This window comes from Lactuca serriola, chromosome 6 (genome assembly GCF_051521515.1).
Source record: "Lactuca serriola cultivar US96UC23 chromosome 6, Lser_US96UC23_V15, whole genome shotgun sequence".
Taxonomy (NCBI): Eukaryota; Viridiplantae; Streptophyta; class Magnoliopsida; order Asterales; family Asteraceae; genus Lactuca; species Lactuca serriola.
In genome coordinates, this window is record NC_136413.1 from 67,510,702 (window position 1) to 67,529,317 (window position 18,616).

Here is an 18,616-nt window from a genome sequence, read left to right on the forward strand (position 1 = left end):
CTTGAACCATTTCTTGGCTTAGTAGTAGCATAGAGGACTCATGGAGTTGATTAGCCTTCGAATATAGCTAGGTTTGAGTTCCAGAAGCTTAGATCTAGCACCTTTATGGAGCCATTTTGCATGAAAGCTCTAGATCTACTCTTATTGTGTGCTTTGAACCCTAAAACCTTCATTTGATGTTATTTACACGTAAAGTTGGAAACTTTACGTGTTAATCAAGTCCCAAGAACCCAGATCTATGAATGGAATGGACTGGTTTCAAGCAGAATCGAGTATATAGTATTTGCATGTATATGACTCGACAAGTCGAGTCGCGAGTGCCCTGTTTTCCCCTTTTCGAGTTATGCCGAGTGGAACCAGTGAGTGAGAGATGGACTCGGTGAGCTAGAGGGTTAGAATCATTCGTGGAGGAGCTTGGCGAGTCAATGCCTTGACTCGGCGAGTCCAAGGCAATCTTCATACCTCGGGAACAGACTCGGCGAGTTGTTCATACAACTCGGCGAGTCACAGCTAGAGTGTTCATCTGATGAAGGAGAACTCGACGAGTTGTTCATACAACTCGGCTTGTTGGATGCAGATTGTCGGAGTATTATTAACAAAGAGGAACTCGCCGAGTTTGTGCCAAAACTCGACGAGTAGTAGTGAGTAGAAGCAAGAAAGTAAGAGTAAGTACTCAACGAGTTGGTGACCCAACTCGACGAGTCAGGTCAACTGAATGTTGACTTTGACCGTTAGGTTGACTTGGACCAGGGGTAAGAGAGTCATTTTACCCTCAGTATTATTATCAGTATTTGATTGATGGTACTTATGGAAATTGTAGCCGGGGTGCAACAGAAGCCGCCGCGGTCAGATTCCGGAGCAGTCCTTTCAGCAGCTAGGCTACGAGGTGAGTTTCCTTCCAGTAGGAACGGGTCTACGGCCACACTGCCGGCCCGATTAGTTAGCAGTAGTTTCGGACCTCGGTCCGATGCAGTAGTTAGGGTGCTTGATGTCTTTGTGATTCAAGCATGTTTTGTGTTATGTGTTCCGGACTCTGTTCCGATGCAGTATGCGGTGTATGTATTCATGTTAGTTGATATGTTTATGCTATGTTATGCCCAGTCAGTTCCGGGCTTCGGTCCGATGCAGGGGACAAGGTCCCAATTAGTTCCGGACATCGGTCCGATGCAGTGGGCAAGGCCGTGGTTAGTTTCGGACTCCGGTCTGATGCAATTTCCGGACTACGGTATGATGCAGAGGGCAATGCCCTGGTTAGTTTCCGGGCTTCGGTCCGATGCAGTGGGCAAGGCCCAGTAGATGCTTTATATGTTATTGTATGGTATGTGGTAGTTTTGGGGAGCTCACTAAGCTTTGTGCTTACAGTTTCAATTTTGGTTTCAGGTACTTCCGCAAGTAAAGGTAAGAGCTCGGGATGATGGCATCGCACACACCACAACTTCAGTCTTTTTCCTGGGAGTTTGTTTTGATTCATAGTTTGATTTGGCACAAATGTTCACAACATTTTATTATGGATTGAGATATTTGACACATGGTTTTATGATGTGACGATCAGTATATGGTTTTTATTATCATTAAAACAATTTTTTTGGGTCGTATTTTGGATGTTACAAGTTGGTATCAGAGCCTTGGTTTGAGGGATTCGGGCACACTTCCGGGTGTGTCTGAACTCAAACTAAGGAAGTGGTTAAATGTTTTCAAAAGAAAAGAGTTTTAGAAAAGTGAAAAGAAATTTTAGAAAGAAAAGAACTTTGAAAAGAGAAAGGGGGTGTGGTGCATGCGATCAGCCGAGCTCAAGTAAGTACTCCCGCCTTACCCATACAAGTTTATGTTATGAGTTATCAATTTCAGTTTCAGTAGAACAGCATGCTAGAATAGGACTAAGGATCTAGGAGGACGCCTTATGTGCCTGCTATATGTGCTTCATCTTTATGATAATTGCATACTAGTTGAGTAGGCAGTAGTAGGATAGCCTGTTTAGGTTATGCCTGATATCATGAGCTTAGCATTGTATGCCAGTACAGATCCTTGTTATGCGGATAGAGTTGCTTGAGTAGCTTTTATGTGTTTGAATGCCGCTTGCCTTGTGCTTTGTGGGGCTCTGGTATGAGTCTGACCGTAGTAGGATTATCTGAGCGTCACCACATGTGATGGTATTCAGGTAATGACTAATTGGCATTACAAGGAGGCCTTCAGCAGCTGAGGACTGGTTTGGGTGGAGTCAAAAGTTCCCTAGGGCAAGCCTAGGAAGGTAGTAGCAGAGATTAGTAGCTGTAAAGTGACTTGTGGAGTCAAGGCAGTTCTTGAGGAAAGTATGGATAGATATGGAAGGTAGTATGGGCCCGTACTACTGAAAGTAGAGGATCCGTACTCAAATCAAGAAAGCTGAGATGAGACTAGGAAACTTGTGATAGTAGTGATCCCTCGAGATATATTTATGATCCTAAAGTTTATTATGATGTGTTTTCAGAATGGTGGTATTGCGCCCTCGACCAGCAGTCGGCAGTTCAGGTGCCAAAGGGGGATCAGGATCAGACCCGGAGGCCGGGCAGATGGATGAGTAGACTAGGGAGTTTCTCTCTTCAGAGATTACTCGCACCATACTTGAGCAGACTCCTGTGATCTTTGGTTCGATCAAGGAGGGTATCTTAGAGTTGATGGACGAGAGATTGAGCACTTTCCGTGCTGAGGTAGCAGCCATGATGGGGTCGCGCACGCTTACCTTCAGGGAGTTCAGTGCATGTGGAGCTCCAGATTACCACAGGGCGCGGGACCCCATTACGAGTACCAGATGGTTGGAGGATGTGGCCAATGCATTCCGCACGAGCAGATGTCCCGAGGGGGACAAGGTCAGATTGGCGTCCTGTCTTCTGAAGGATAGGGCACGAGATTGGTGGGAGGAGGTTGGTCAGGCCATCGGGGATGACGTAGCTTTGGATGCCATGACTTGGATAGACTTTTCTACCAGGTTTAGAGCTGATTTCGCACCGGTTATTGAGGGCACTTCTCGTTCCTCAATACGCAGCTGATGAGGAAATGAAGAAAGCCCGTTATCATGAGATGCTGCGGAGTGATATCCGCCAGTTCGTGAGCCGGTCCAGCTGTAAGACGCTGGATGACATGATTACTAGGGTGAGAGAGAGAGAGAGAGAGAGATTGATCTTGAGATGGAGAGAAGGAGGAAGCCGAAGGCGGCTCCAGGTTCAGGGAGTTCGGGCAAACAGCCCAAGGATTCAGATCACAGAGCTAGGAGTCAGCAGAGCCATGCTCGGTGTGGCAAGTGTGGGAGATTGCACGATGGGGCGTGCAAGGCAGGGAGTGCCGGCTGCTACAATTACGGCCGAACTGGGCATATGAGCAGATATTGTACAGCCACTACTACCACCGTTGCGGCATCAGATCTGATTTGCTTTTAGTGCAATCAGAGGGGACATAAAAAGTCCTAGTGTCCGAGTTTAGCGGCTGCAGGGAAGGTGTCAGCACCTGTTCCAGCTACTTTGAGGATTTTAGATGGCCGTCAGGGCCGAGTCGAGACGCCGGTGGCGAAGAGTAGAGCTTTCCAGCTGACAGCGGAGGAGGCGCGAGCGGCTCCTGATGTGGTGGCGGGTATGTATTTTTCCCTTATCTCATTATTTATTTTTGATTGTTTCTTATGATTATATGTTTTGTATAGGGTCGTTCTCGGTGAACGGCATTTCAGCTACAATATTTTTTGATTCGGGAGCTACTCGATCATTCGTCTCTCTTGCACTTAGCAAGAGGTTTAGCAGAGCTCTAGGGGAGCTAGATTGTCCACTTGAGGTTGAGATAGCAGCTGATAGGACCATTAGGGTTGCAAGGGTACACAGAGGGTGCTCCCTACAGTTATTCGATGAGCAATTTCCGGTGGACTTGGTCCCTATTCCCCTGCGAGGGAATAAGGTCATAGTAGGCATGGATTGGCTGAGCCCCAATGGGGCGGTGATATATTGTGAGCTACAGTTGGTAAGTGTTCACACTCCCAGTGAGGGAGAGTTAGTGATTCAGGGCGAGAAGCCACAGCGCGGACCAGTTCTGTGTTCAGCAACGAGAGCGAGACGCTACTTTCAGCAGGGTTGTGCCGGCTATATTGCCTATGTCTTAGATGCCCGAGAGAAGAGCAAGATGACAGTTGATGATGTTCCGGTGGTGCGAGACTACTCGGATGTATTTCCGGAGGATTTGCCGGGGATACCTCCTGAGAGACAGGTTGAGTTCGGGATTGATCTAATCCCTGGTGCGGCTCCGATAGCCAAGGCACCGTATCGGTTGGCTCCCCAAGAGATTCAGGAGTTGTCTACACAGCTGCAAGAGCTGCTAGACAAGGGATTTATCAGGCCGAGCAGTTCGCCCTGGGTGCACCAATTTTATTCGTGAAGAAAAAGGACGGGTCGCACCGTATGTGTATAGATTACCGAGAGCTGAATAAGGTAACGGTGAAGAACCGTTACCCACATCCAAGGATAAATGATTTGTTTGATCAGCTTCAGGGAGCGTCTTGGTTCTCCAAGATCGATTTACGCTCCGGATATCACCAGATGCGGGTCAGAGGTGAGGATATGCAGAAGACTGCCTTCAGGACCAGGTAAGGTCATTATGAGATTGTGGTGATGTCGTTTGGGCTCACCAACACTCCAGCCGCGTTCATGGACCTCATGAACCGCGTGTGCAGGTCGATGCTGGATCGGTCTGTGATAGTATTCATAGACGATATCTTGGTGTATTCCAAGACTCAGGAGCAACATGAGGAGCACCTGAGAGAGGTGCTAGAAGTTTTGAGGAGGGAGAGACTTTTCACAAAGTTCTCCAAGTGCGAGTTCTGGTTGCGCGAGGTGCAGTTCCTTGGTCACCTCGTCAACTAGAAGGGTATTTTGGTAGATCCGGCCAAGATTGAGGTCGTGATCCAGTGGGAGGTCCCGAAGTCTCCATCCGAGATTCGGAGTTTCCTAGGTTTGGCAGGGTATTACAGGAGATTCATCCAAGATTTCTCCAAGATAGCAGTACCGCTCACCCGACTGACCAAGAAGTCGGTAGCGTTTCGTTGGGCGCCTGAGCAGCAGGTAGCGTTTGAGACCCTCAGGCAGAGATTGTGCGAGGCACCGATTATTACCCTGGCAGAAGGAGTAGAGGATTTTGTAGTCTACTGTGATGCCTCGATCACAGGTATTGGAGCAGTGTTGATGCAGCGAGGCCCTGTGATAGCTTACGCCTCGAGGCAGTTAAAGCCTCACGAGGCTAATTATCCTACGCATGATTTAGAGTTGGGGGCAGTGGTGTTTTCCCTCAATATTTGGAGGCATTACCTTTATGGGGTCCGTTGTACCATTTACACGGATCACAAGAGCTTGAGGTACCTCATGGATTAGCCGAATCTGAACATGAGGCAGAGGTGATGGTTAGACGTGTTGAAGGATTATGATTGTGAGATCCTTTATCACCCAGGGAAGTCCAACGTAGTGGCCGACGCCCTGAGCCGCAAGGCAGTAGTGGCCCCAATCAGAGACATTTGTTTGAGGATGATGGTGATTACTCAATTATTGGAGCAAATCAAGGAGGCACAGGTAGAGGGCCTCAAGGAGGAGAGACGGAAGTGTGAGAGGATCGTGGGCCGAGTAGCTTCTTTTGACTATGATAGTAGAGGATTGTTGACCCTTCACAGTAGAGTTTGGGTGTCGTACTGGGGCGGAGTACGGAAAGTGTTGATGGATGAGGCTCATAAGTCTCAATTTTCCATTCATCCAGGGGCGGCGAAGATGTATAGAGATCTTCGACCCTATTATTGGCGGCCCTACATGAAGCGGGATGTCGCATGGTATGTGGAGAGGTACCTGGCCTGCAGAAAGGTTAAGGCAGAACACCAAAGACCTCATGGAAAGAGGCAGCCGTTAGACATTCCAGTGTGGAAATGGGAAGACATTACCATGGATTTCATCACGAAGCTTCCCATGACTGCGCGTGGAGTGGATTCTATATGGGTTATAGTGGATCGGTTGACGAAGAGTGCTCATTTTATACCGATCTAGGAGAGTATATCAGCAGAAAAGTTAGCTGATATTTATGTGAAAGAGGTGGTGGCATGTCATGGAGTGCCTGTTTCAGTAGTGTCAGACCGAGATTTCTGTTTTACTTCCAGATTTTGGAAGCGGTTTCACGATGAGATGGGCACTCATCTCCATTTTAGCACCGCTTTCCATCCTCAGAAGGACGGGCAGAGCGAGAGAACAATTCAGACTCTCGAGGACATGCTGGGGGCATGTGTTCTAGACTTCGGTGGCAGTTGGGATACGTATCTTCCGTTAGCGGAATTTTCGTATAACAACAGTTACCACGCGAGTATTGATCGACCTGCTTTCGAGATGCTCTATGGGAGGAAGTGTAGGACCCCGATTTATTGGGGCGAGGTCGGTTAGCGAGTCATTGGGAGCACCGAAGTGGTGCTCAAGATGACTGAGTTGATCCAGCAGGTTCGTGGCAGACTGCAGACTGCATAGAGTCGGCAGAAAAGTTACGCTGATAGGAGACGTTCAGATTTGGAGTTCCAGGTGGGCGATATGGTCCTCCTGAAGGTATCACCCTGGAAGGGTGTTATCAGGTTTCGGAAGAGGGGAAAGCTGGGCCCCAGGTTCATTGGTCCTTCTAGGGTTTTGGCCCGGGTGGGTCGGGTTGCTTATCGATTGGATCTTCCGTCAGAGCTTAGCCAGATCCACAACACTTTCCATGTTTCTCAGTTGAGGAAGTGTTTGGTGGACGAGTCGGCAATTGTGCCCATTGAGGATATTCAGGTTGATAGCAGCTTGAACTATGTCGAGAAACCAGTTGCGATCTTAGATCGGAAGGTGAAGACCTTGAGGAACAAGGTGATTCAGCTAGTGAAGGTGCAGTGGAAGCACCGGAAGGGTTCAGAGTGGACGTGGGAGTCCGAGGAGGAGATGCGGGGGCATTACCTAGAGTTGTTCCCAGATTTAGCGGCAGCAGACTTCGAGGACGAAGTCTGAGACAAGTGGGGGAGGATTGTAACACCCCAATTCTGGTATGATATTTATATATTTATTTTCTTCAAGTTTTAGGGGGAACTCGACGAGTCAGTAGCTAGACTCGTCGAGTAGATTCGGGATTTCGAGCACGTTTAAGTTGGCGACTCGACAAGTCCATATTCCGGACTCGGCGAGTCCGCCGGTCTGAATGAAACCCTAATTTCAAGGGTTTTCACCCTATTTAAACAACTTTTGGGGCCTCTAGTCAGCCCCCATCACCCCTCAGAGCATCATTCTCGAAACCCTAGAGCCCTCTTTGCATTTTAGTGTGATTTTGGTGTGTTTCTTTGAAGATCTTGAGAGAAATAGGAAGGTAGATCAAGAGGAGAAGAAGGAGATCCTAAATCCTTGAGGAATTTCAGAAGATAGTAAGGTATATCTTGGCCCTTTTCTGTTTCTATGCTTAAATCCCCTTTTTGAAGCCACTAAAGCTATTCTTGAACCATTTCTTGGCTTAGTAGTAGCATAGAGGACTCATGGAGTTGATTAGCCTTCGGATCTAGCTAGGTTTGAGTTCCAGAAGCTTAGATCTAGCACCTTTATGGAGCCATTTTGCATGAAAGCTCTAGATCTACTCTTATTGTGTGCTTTGAACCCTAAAACCTTCATTTGATGTTATTTACACGTAAAGTTGGAAACATTACGTGTTAATCAAGTCCCAAGAACCCAGATCTATGAACGGAATGGACTGGTTTCAAGCAGAATCGAGTATATAGTATTTGCATGTATACGACTCAGCGATTCGTTCTTCAGTCTCGGCGAGTCGAGTCGCGAGTCCCCTGTTTTCCCCTTTTCGAGTTATGCCGAGTGGAACCAGTGAGTGAAAGATGGACTCGGTGAGCTAGAGGGTTAGACTCATTCGTGGAGGAGCTTGGCGAGTCAATGCCCTGACTCGGCGAGTCCAAGCCAATCTTCATACCTCGGGAACAGACTCGGCGAGTTGTTCATACAACTCGACGAGTCACATCTAGAGTGTTCATCTGATGAAGGAGAACTCGACGAGTTGTTCATAAAACTCGGCGAGTCGGATGCAGATTGTCGGAGTATTAGTAACAAAGAGGAACTCGTCGAGTTTGTGCCAAAACTCGACGAGTAGTAGCGAGTAGAAGCAAGAAAGTAAGGGTAAGGACTCGACGAGTTGGTGACCCAATTCGACGAGTCAGGTCAACTGAATGTTGACTTTGACCGTTAGGTTGACTTGGACCAGGGGTAAGAGAGTCATTTTACCCTCAATATTATTATCAGTATTTGATTGATGGTACTTATGGAAATTGTAGCCGGGGTGCAATAGAAGCCGTAGCGGTCAGATTCCGAAGCAGTCTTTTCAGCAGCTAGGCTACGAGGTGAGTTTCCTTCCAGTAGGAACGGGTCTACGGCCACACTGCTGGCCCGATTAGTTAGCAGTAGTTTTGGACCTCGGTCCGATGCAGTAGTTAGGGTGCTTGATGTCTTTGTGATTCAAGCATGTTTTGTGTTATGTGTTCCGGACTCTGTTCCGATGCAGTATGCAGTGTATGTATTCATGTTAGTTTGTTATGTTTATGCTATGTTATGTTTAGTCAGTTCCGGGCTTCGGTCTGATGCAGGGGACAAGGCCCCAATCAGTTCCGGACTTCAGTCCGATGCAGTTAGTTCCGGACTTCGGTCCGATGTAGTGGGCAAGGCCCTGGTTAGTTCCGGACTCCGGTCCGATGCAGTTTCCGGACTAAAGTCTGATGTAGAGGGCAATTCCCTGGTTAGTTTCGGGGCTTCGGTCCGATGCAGTGGGCAAGGCCCAGTAGATGCTTTATATGTTATTGTATGGTATGTGGTAGTTTGGGAGAGCTCACTAATCTTTGTGCTTACAGTTTCAGTTTTGGTTTCAGGTACTTTCGCAAGTAAAGGGAAGAGCTCGGGATGATGGCATCGCACACACCACAACTTCAGTCTTTTTCCTATGAGTTTGTTTTGATTCATAGTTTGATTTGGCCCAAATGTTCACGACATTTTATTATGGATTGAGATATTTGACACATGGTTTTATGATGTGACGATCAGTATATGGTTTTTATTATCATTAAAACAATTTTTTTGGGTCGTATTTTTGGATGTTACAATGCTACCATCAACCATCGCCACCACCAACCACCGGTACAAACAATGCCAACATCCTTCCCTCAAATACTAAATCTGGATAAAAAAAATCATAATTCACAATTTAATACAACATTTCAGACACTAAATCATAACTTAATTTAATATTTCATGCATTAATTCACAACTTACTGCATGAAAAAAATGCACATTCATAACTTAATAACTTAGATATTCACAAATTAATACATTATAAATATATATATTCACAACCTAATAACTTATCGAATTTGGTTGAGACATTTCATTAAACACTTTGTGTGCACCACACACATCAAATCCATAATCATCATAAAACATCATATCTGTTCAGATATATAACGCGATGTTATATTAACATTCTATACATTCATTCATAGCCTAATTTACCATATTCACTATTAAACTCTAAAAAAAACTTTACTGTAGCATTTACGGCTAAATTCACAACTTAATAACTTACCTGATTCCATTGAGGCATTTCATCAAGCGCATTGTGTTCATCTTTTCTTTTTTGCAAAACTTTTTTATGTAAACACCATCATCGGAGACCAGATCTGATGCGGTGGTGGAACTGCTGCCGACCATCATGAAATACCACAGACACAAACATGATATCTAACTTGAAAACACACAAGCACATTAGACCTGATGACGTTTAGGTGGTGTTTAACTAGAAATCAGAGAAATACATATAAATATGAGTTAGAGAGAAAGGGAAGGTGGTCACGAAACAGATTTGGTAAGGATGCGACTGAGATTTCTCTGGTGATGGAACTTCTAGAGAAAACAATGAGTTTAAGAGTTCTGGAACAAAAAACGAGTATATTAGTATATGAAAATGCACCAAATACATCAGACCTGACGAAATATGGTGTTTTGGTGGTGATAGGTGTAGTTCATAACAGATCTGAAGGTGCAGAAGGTCAGTTCTAGCTTAGAATCACTAGAAGTTCGAGATCTAAATGTGTAATATACTAGATTTGGCTTAGAGCTGCCGAAAATTTGTAGATCTGAGATTTTGACATGCTAGAGCTTAGGTTTTTCGGAAGTTGGGACTCATAGATCAGAGATCGTTGGTGGCGATTTTGGCTGACGGTAAGAGGCAACGGATAACAGTAACAACGATGATAAGGCAACTGCGGTGGCAAGTGGCGGTGATAGGCTGGACGATGGTGGTAGTTGGAGGAGATAGTGGTAGAGTTTTGATATAAGTCCTGGAAGTTGATGAGAAAAGTTGAGGAGTTTGTAAGAAAGTTTGAGGGGAAGAAATATCTTATTTTATAAATGATATTAATGTTTTAATGTATAATATTACGGTAATTAAATGTAAAATACATTAATTATTAAGAATATTATTTATAATTAATGTTTATCACATTTAATTATTGTAATGTTCCTTATAATTAATACTACAATTAATGCTTGTTATATGTGTTCTTAGAATACATATAAGAAAGTCCTATATAATTAATACTACAGTTAATGTATTTTACATTTAATTACCGTAATATTAATGTTTTAATGTACAATATTACGGTAATTAAATGTAAAATACATTAATTATTAAGAATATTATTTATAATTAATGTTTATCACATTTAATTATTGTAATGTTCCTTATAATTAATACTACAATTAATGTTTGTTATATGTGTCCTTATATATCAGCCAAGAAAAAAAAGAAGTAGGGCAGCCGAAAAATTGGCTGTAGTCATATGTGTGTAGATGTTTATATATGGAAATATCCCTTATGGTTTGTTTTGCGTTAAATATCAAATCTATCTATATATATATATATATATATATATATATATATATATATATATATATATATATATATATATATATATATATATATATATATATATATATATATATATATAGGGTTAGGTTCATGTGAGACGGCTTAATTTTGTGAGACCATGAGATGCATTTTTTTATTTTTTTTTTATTTTTTTGTTATTTTATTTTTATTTTTTTTAGTTAATTCAAGTTTCGAAAATAATATTTAAAAAAACAATTTTTTGATTTTTCCATTTATTTTGCATTTTAAAATTATTTTTAGAATATGTACAGTGTAATATTCTATTTAGAATATTTCACGTATTTTTCAAAAAAAAAATAGGATTTTTTTTATTTTTTTTTAGTTAATTCAAGTTCCGAAAATAATATTTAAAAAAAGAATTTTTAGATTTTTTCATTTATTTTGCATATTAAAATTATTTTTCAGAATATGTCAGTGTAATATTCTATTTAGAATATTTCACGTATTTTTCAAAAAACAACGGGATTTTTTATTATTTTTTTTATTATTTTTTTAGTTAATTCAAGTTCCGAAAATAATATTTAAAAAAAGAATTTTTGGATTTTTTCATTTATTTTGCATTTTAAAATTATTTTTAGATTTGGTCTCACGGTCTCACAAAATTAGAATGGTCTCAAATGAACCTGAACCTATATATATATATATATATATATATATATATATATATATATATATATATATATATATATATATATATATATATATGTGTGTGTGTGTGTGTGTGTAACAGTGATATATATAACCTTACACTAACAAAATATAAAGACAGGGAAACTATACAATTATAATCCAACACTTTTGAATATTATTAACCACCCATGATCTGATCGCCTGATTGTTCTTACATGATGATGTACATGTACACTTTCTATATATCTATACAGTAAAGTTTTTGCACACCGGCTCCCATTGTATCCATATATGTTTCGTGCCATTTTATTCTATAACTTTTTACTCGTTACTACTGCAAAATATGGAAATTAAAAGAAGTATTCCCCTTTCAAAAAAATGGCAAAAATAAATTTGAGGGTAATTAAAAAAAAAATCTACTTTTTGAAAGATTTAATCAAGTGAAGGGAAAGATGAAGCTTCTCTCATTAGTTCTTCAAAGTCCCATTCTTCAACTTTTAGGTCATTCCCTCCTTCCCAACAGTTTTCAAACCCTGCTGCTAGGGTCTGTACCTTGTGCTTGTTATTGTTATAACATTGGTTGATAATAACACTATTCATGTTGTTATTCAAGATCATGGGGTTTCTATCTTGAAGATTTTCAGTATTGGTATATTGATTATCGTTGGGTATATTTAATGGTGGGATGCCGAAAATCTCATCTACTAAACTTAAATTCCCCCCAAAGATCTCATAACGTCCGTGGTAACTAACCCCATTACCATCGATGCCAACTTGTGTTTTACCATAGCATGAGGCATGCTGATGATGATGGTGATCATCAGCATCAGAAAGTGTCAATGGTTCCATCAAGTGGTTCATGGTCATGGCTTGCATGGCTGATGATGATGATGATGAATATTGTCTTGTTGCATCCATGTACATAGCCATGATGTTGCTAGAATCATGAATGGACATCAATCCAGCCATGACATCCTGATGTTCTGAAGATGATGAGTCATGGCTCATGTTCGGCGACGCTGAATTTGATGCTGACTTTTTTAGTCTTTTTTTTATGGTCGAGTTCCAAAAATTCTTGATCTCATTATCTGTACGACCAGGCAATCGTGCAGCAATTTGTGACCACCTACAGAATTAAAATTCACAAAAGTAAATTTAGTTACATAAATAATGTTTAAGTTACACGTAAAATACGACATGAATGCATGAGATGCATGGAGGTTGGCTTCATTTGTAAACAAACTACTGAAAATAGACCCTGGAGTGTCTTCGACTCAAAGGGTGCATGTGGACACACCACAACCATCCCTTTCAGTTTTGACCTTGAACCATGTGCATTAAAACTTGTACAGTTCATGTTTTTCGTCAACCGAATCCTTTGTAAAGATTTTATCAACACTAATTTACAAATTTAACAGTTATTTGTGTGGAAAGTTATTAATAAGAATTTCAGTGTTAGGTTACATAGTCATGATGACATAATCCGAATTTATAGAATTAATTATATATCTCATGTGATGTTGAATTGTAGAAGTGCTTATGTTTGATAATAATGTCATATTACTCTTTCTTTGATCTAATTATGGAACAGAATTATTGTTATCTCCATTAGTGATTCGTTAGTACGAGTCGAGGTCAAAAGTAGAAAGATTAAATTTGCATTATAACTTGCAAATATAATCATGTGACCATGACGTTGACGTTTTATTTGCTACATTATATGTATATATGTGACTCACACACACACACACATATATATATATATATATATATATATATATATATATATATATATATACCGGTAAAAGTTCATTTGAGACCGACATAATTTCGTGAGACCGTCAGACCAATTTCTTCTATTGAATTATTTTAATAATCTAGTTATCGTAAGAATATAATCTACTGTAATAAATAAATATAATTTTTCTGTATCTTAATCTCTAATTAATTTTAACACTTTTTATTTTGTGATATTTTTTAAATAAATAATATTCAAATGTCATTTTATGATTTTTATCAGTTTTTATAATTAAATAAAACAACATAATATTTATATTTATATATAAAGTATCAAATATAATAAATATTATAATAAATTTCATTTAATATATTTTTTCATTTAGTATTTTAAAATTTATTTAAAATAATACATAGTATTTATATTTCAAAATTTTATTTTTGTTAATTAATCTATGTAATACAAAGGTTTATACATAATATGTATAATATTATAACATTATATGCTTTTTAAAAATTTCAATGTAAATGTGTTAAAAATATTGTTTTGCAATATTAGAATATTACTTATATTATATTGTTTGAATAACTGAATGTTTTATTAAAAAAATTGGTCTTACGGTCTCACAAAATTAAACCCGTCTAAAATGAATCTAACCCTATATATCCTTCCTAATAAATCCTTCCTAATAAATTCTCCCTAATAAATAAATATATGTTTGTCATATATTATATTCTTATTTATTTTATCACCTGTAATTTTTTGATTATTTTAAATTAATTTTTATTCCATATGTTATTTTATAGTTTTTTCATTTTATTAAATTCTAGATTGTATTTAATTTAAATACAATAATAAATGTATATCAATTTCATTAATAAACTTTTCATGTAATTTTAAAATTATTAAATTAAAGATCCATTAATTTTATTTATTTATTTATTTAAATTATTTGTTTTAATTTAAAAGAGAAAAAAACCCTTTAATTTTTATAATTCAATAGTTTCTCACTTTTCTTATAAATTCAAATTTCTCAAATTTTTAAAATTTTATATTTAGTTAATTTTTTTAAATAAACTCATTCAATACATAGGTCTCATACCATATATATATATATATATATATATATATATATATATATATATATATATATATATATATATATATATATATATATATATATATATATATATATATAACTGTTTATCTATTATTTGAAAAACATATGTCCATTATCCATAAACTTTTTAAAGGTTACAAATTATTAGCATGTATATATTTTTTCATTTATTTTATTTATTCTGAATAATCGATTATAATTAAATATATGTGAAAATTAACAGACTTCAATATTTGAAGATACAAAATTGTATTTGCGTGTTAAAATATAAAGTACGGAAAATATAAGATTAATAAATCATTTACAAAAATTGACTTTGCCGATGCATATATTCCAATTGAATGCAACCACAATATAGATAGATTAAGTTCTATTAGATAGATGATATATAGCATTGATGTAAACATTGAAAAAGGTATTTCATATTTTTACGAAAACGTTATGGTTTTGTCAAACTACTTGTCAAATGTTATTTGGTGGTTGTTAGGTGTTCTTTTTAAATATTATCTTATAAAATAAAAGTTATTGTACTAAATAATTAATAGATATTCATAATTTTTTACTCTGAAAAAAGGTCAATAATCACATTTTCTATTTTACAATTTCAAAATATTAGTTTTTATTATGAATTAAGAGAAAGTTTTATGGATATAACAATTCTTATACTCTAGCAAAATTCATTCATAAAAATATATCTATAGTGACTTATAATATACCTCTAATCAATCCTGATGCTGCTTAATTATGATTCATGAACGGAACCATATAATTCAATATTGAATATTAAACTTCGTTATGAAGACTTACAAATTGCATCTGAAAATTATTTTTGTACTCTTAGTAATTCGAAATTAAGAAATGTATGTATTTCGAAATTGTCATTCAAAATATATTACTTTCTATTCGTAATGGGAAACGATTACCAATTTTTTTATTTTTCGTTTTAATTATTAAAATTAAAATGTAACTAATAAATAAAGAAGTTTAAAAAGAAACCCACGAAATCAATTGGAAAATAAGAAAAAACTGTCACTTCCACTTTGGAGTAGCTGTGGTTTGCCTGCTTGGTTTGCCTCTGCCTGATGTAGTTTTTGCTATCTTTTCCTTTTTTGTTCTCTTTTGAGTTGGGTGATGCTTGTAAGTTTTTTTGTGTTTTACTTTTGTTTAAGTGTGGCTTTTTCTTTCCTTTATATAGTTTCAGAAAAGAATAAAACAAATTGACGATTGCCCATTTGTCATTAAAAGAGTTTAGATTGTTTATGAAAATAAGGAAAATGCTGTTTTATATAATTGCCCAACACTTATTTAAATATACATGCAAACACACACACACCATGAATCTAGTTCAATGTTGAATGAAAATGAAAAGTTGTAACATTAATTATCGTTAACTGACTCAAACATAACAATATCGCACCTGTTGCCAAGGAGGGAATGAAGATGAATGATGAGTTCTTCTTCTTGAGAAGAAAAAGCACCACGTTTAAGGTCAGGCCTCAAGTAATTTATCCAACGGAGCCGACAGCTCTTGCCGCATCTCTGCAAACCGGCATTACGAGCTATATCACTCCAGCAGCCATGACCATTGGTGATCATGTAGTTCATTAGCTTATCATCTTCTTCAGGCGACCACAAACCTTTCCTCATCTTCATCGTTATCCCACCATTCTCACTGGATATCAAATCCTTGTGATTCCCTACACCTCCTATCGGCTTCCTCATCACTGTTATTATATTTGCAATATGCGTGAAACAGATGTAGGAGAACTTGTTGGTTAGCTCTCTTTCAATGTCTTATAAACTCCTAAAGTAGTTGACGTTTATTACTTTATAAACAACCAAATGCACCTGTGTTTGTTTGTTTGTGGTATGTATATATATATATATATATATATATATATATATATATATATATATATATATATATATATATATAGAGAGAGAGAGAGAGAGAGAGAGAGAGAGAGAGAGAGAGAGAGAGAGAGGGTCATTGATGGTGATCGGTGATGATGATAATGATGATGGTTGTAGGGTTTGCTTAGAAATGGGGTCATGAGAGAGAGAGAGAGAGAGAGAGAGAGAGAGAGAGAGAGAGAGAGAGAGAGAGAGAGAGAGAGAGAGAGAGAGAGAGAGAGAGAGAGAGAGAGAGAGAGAGAGAGAGAGAGAGAGAGAGAGAGAGAGAGAGAGAGGTTTCTGGGGAAAAACAAAACGAAAAAAGAAATGCTTACATATCAAATTTAGTAATATGCATGAAAATATTTGAAATATGAGTTCGATATATTGTATAATAAATTAAGCCGCTAAAATATTGACAAGCAATTAAGCTTTTTTCGACTTAGATTTTGATTTGGAAAAACTTTAGATCAAAACAAATATTATCTTTCGTCGGAATTTATATATTTTAATTAACTTTTTTTTTTTGGAAACAGAACTTCTTTGACAAAGGATTCCGAGCCATCTTCGACAAAGGTTTGCGGGCCGTTGCGCCCATTTCTCATTTTCCCGAATTCACTATCATAATCCAGAAGTGAGCGATATACCGATCGGATCAAGAAATATCAAAAGAAGGATATTAAGGATGTAAAAAGAGGTCTTGACTGAGGCTGTTGCCGAAATAAGATTGGACCAAAACATACAACGAGATTATGCGTTAGTTCTTTGCTACAGTGGAGTACATACATAAGTTGGAGGATGTAAAAAGAGGTCTGTATCATTCGGACTAGGAGGGGAAAAGTTAGGAGTATTGCCTTAGTTCTTTCATCCCACTAGGCTTTGTTGAAGGAAAGCAATTTTTTGTTTTGATGAGGATCTCTGATAAGAAGTTGTAGTGTATGTCTTATGCAAATAAAATTTCACTACTTGGTTGTACTAATGGGTAACATAGAGAAGCAAAGTTGAATCCTCAAGGATATAACCTAATGGTCAATATATGTTTGCGTAAGGTACATACTAGTCAAAAAACAAAAAAATATAAAAACGGGATTTTTGATTAATAATTAAAAAACTAAATAGCAATGAAATAAACTAAATAAAATTCAATAAATAAAAGTGAATTTAATTCAACTGCGACTTTCCTAATCATGCAATCAACACAAACTTGGTTATTCAAAATATGCTCTTTTTAAGCTAGTACCGAGACCAATTAATAAGCTATAATATATTCTATTTTACTTAATTAATTAACCAAAACTAGTTCTTTAGTTAATCCTAACTTTTTACTAACATAATTAAACAAACTCTTAATTAAAATCAGAAAAGTTGCATTAAGATCTGTATAAATTTCAAAGCAATATTCAATACTTCTTATAAGTTTGGAAGCATAAAAATATGAAATTTTAATTTATATCATAATTAAATCACAACACGGAACCAATCTAATACTTGTTACTTATTATCAGTTGACTAGAACAATTACGAATTTCATTACCTAATTAGCTAGTATTATTTAATCATTAATTAGGTGATCAGGCTAAAAAGAACTAAAATCAAAATTCGCTAAGCACAAACCTGAAAAAACTAGATAGAATCGTAAATAAAAAACCATGTTTAATGATTGATTATGTTAAAAGTATTAATTTATGCAGAAGTGAAATCTAGTGTTTAGCCAACATGGCTAAAATTTGATCAAACTAATGAAAAATGATATTAAACTACTAACTCTTAATAAACTGAATGATTGAGATGATCCAAAACCTTCAGATCTTCAGAAACTGATGATAAAGTGCAGAAAATCACCTTTAGAAGTCATTTTCGCCATTTAGAAATGTATGGGGTTCTGCTGAGACAACCTATGGTAATTATATAGCAGACTTGGTAGTGAATAAGGGGTCTGACATTAAGCAGGACCCACACCAGGTCATCGCAAATTTCGAATCTGAAAAAAAAAAACAAAAAAAAAAAATCAAAAAACTAGACTTCAACGGGGTAGCACGACCCATACTTGGTTTTCGTAGCTTAAAATATCCAAAATAATGCACTGACTAGGATTAGGAGGCAGACACAACCCGTGCTTGGGAGGCATAGCCGTGCTTTAGGACCGAAGTGTTAAAACACTAGTACAAAATTGAGCTTTATCCACGTAAAAAAACCCGTCATTATAGACATTTTATGTCGGGTTTTATTTATTCTTTTTTTTTTTT

At 37.6% G+C, this 18,616-nt stretch overlaps 1 protein-coding gene across 1 annotated transcript; it reads right to left on the reverse strand.

The window, feature by feature from the left end:
* Positions 1 to 11,790: 11,790 nt before the first annotated feature.
* On the reverse strand, positions 11,791 to 16,314 carry LOC145057932 (transcription factor MYB83-like). The gene is made up of 2 exons (XM_079005849.1): positions 15,895 to 16,314; positions 11,791 to 12,745 (listed from the first exon to the last, which is right to left on the reverse strand). The coding sequence occupies exons 1-2, from the start codon at positions 16,197 to 16,199 to the stop codon at positions 12,052 to 12,054; spliced, it is 999 nt and encodes a 332-aa protein (XP_078861975.1). The 5' UTR covers positions 16,200 to 16,314; the 3' UTR covers positions 11,791 to 12,051.
* Positions 16,315 to 18,616: the final 2,302 nt, after the last annotated feature.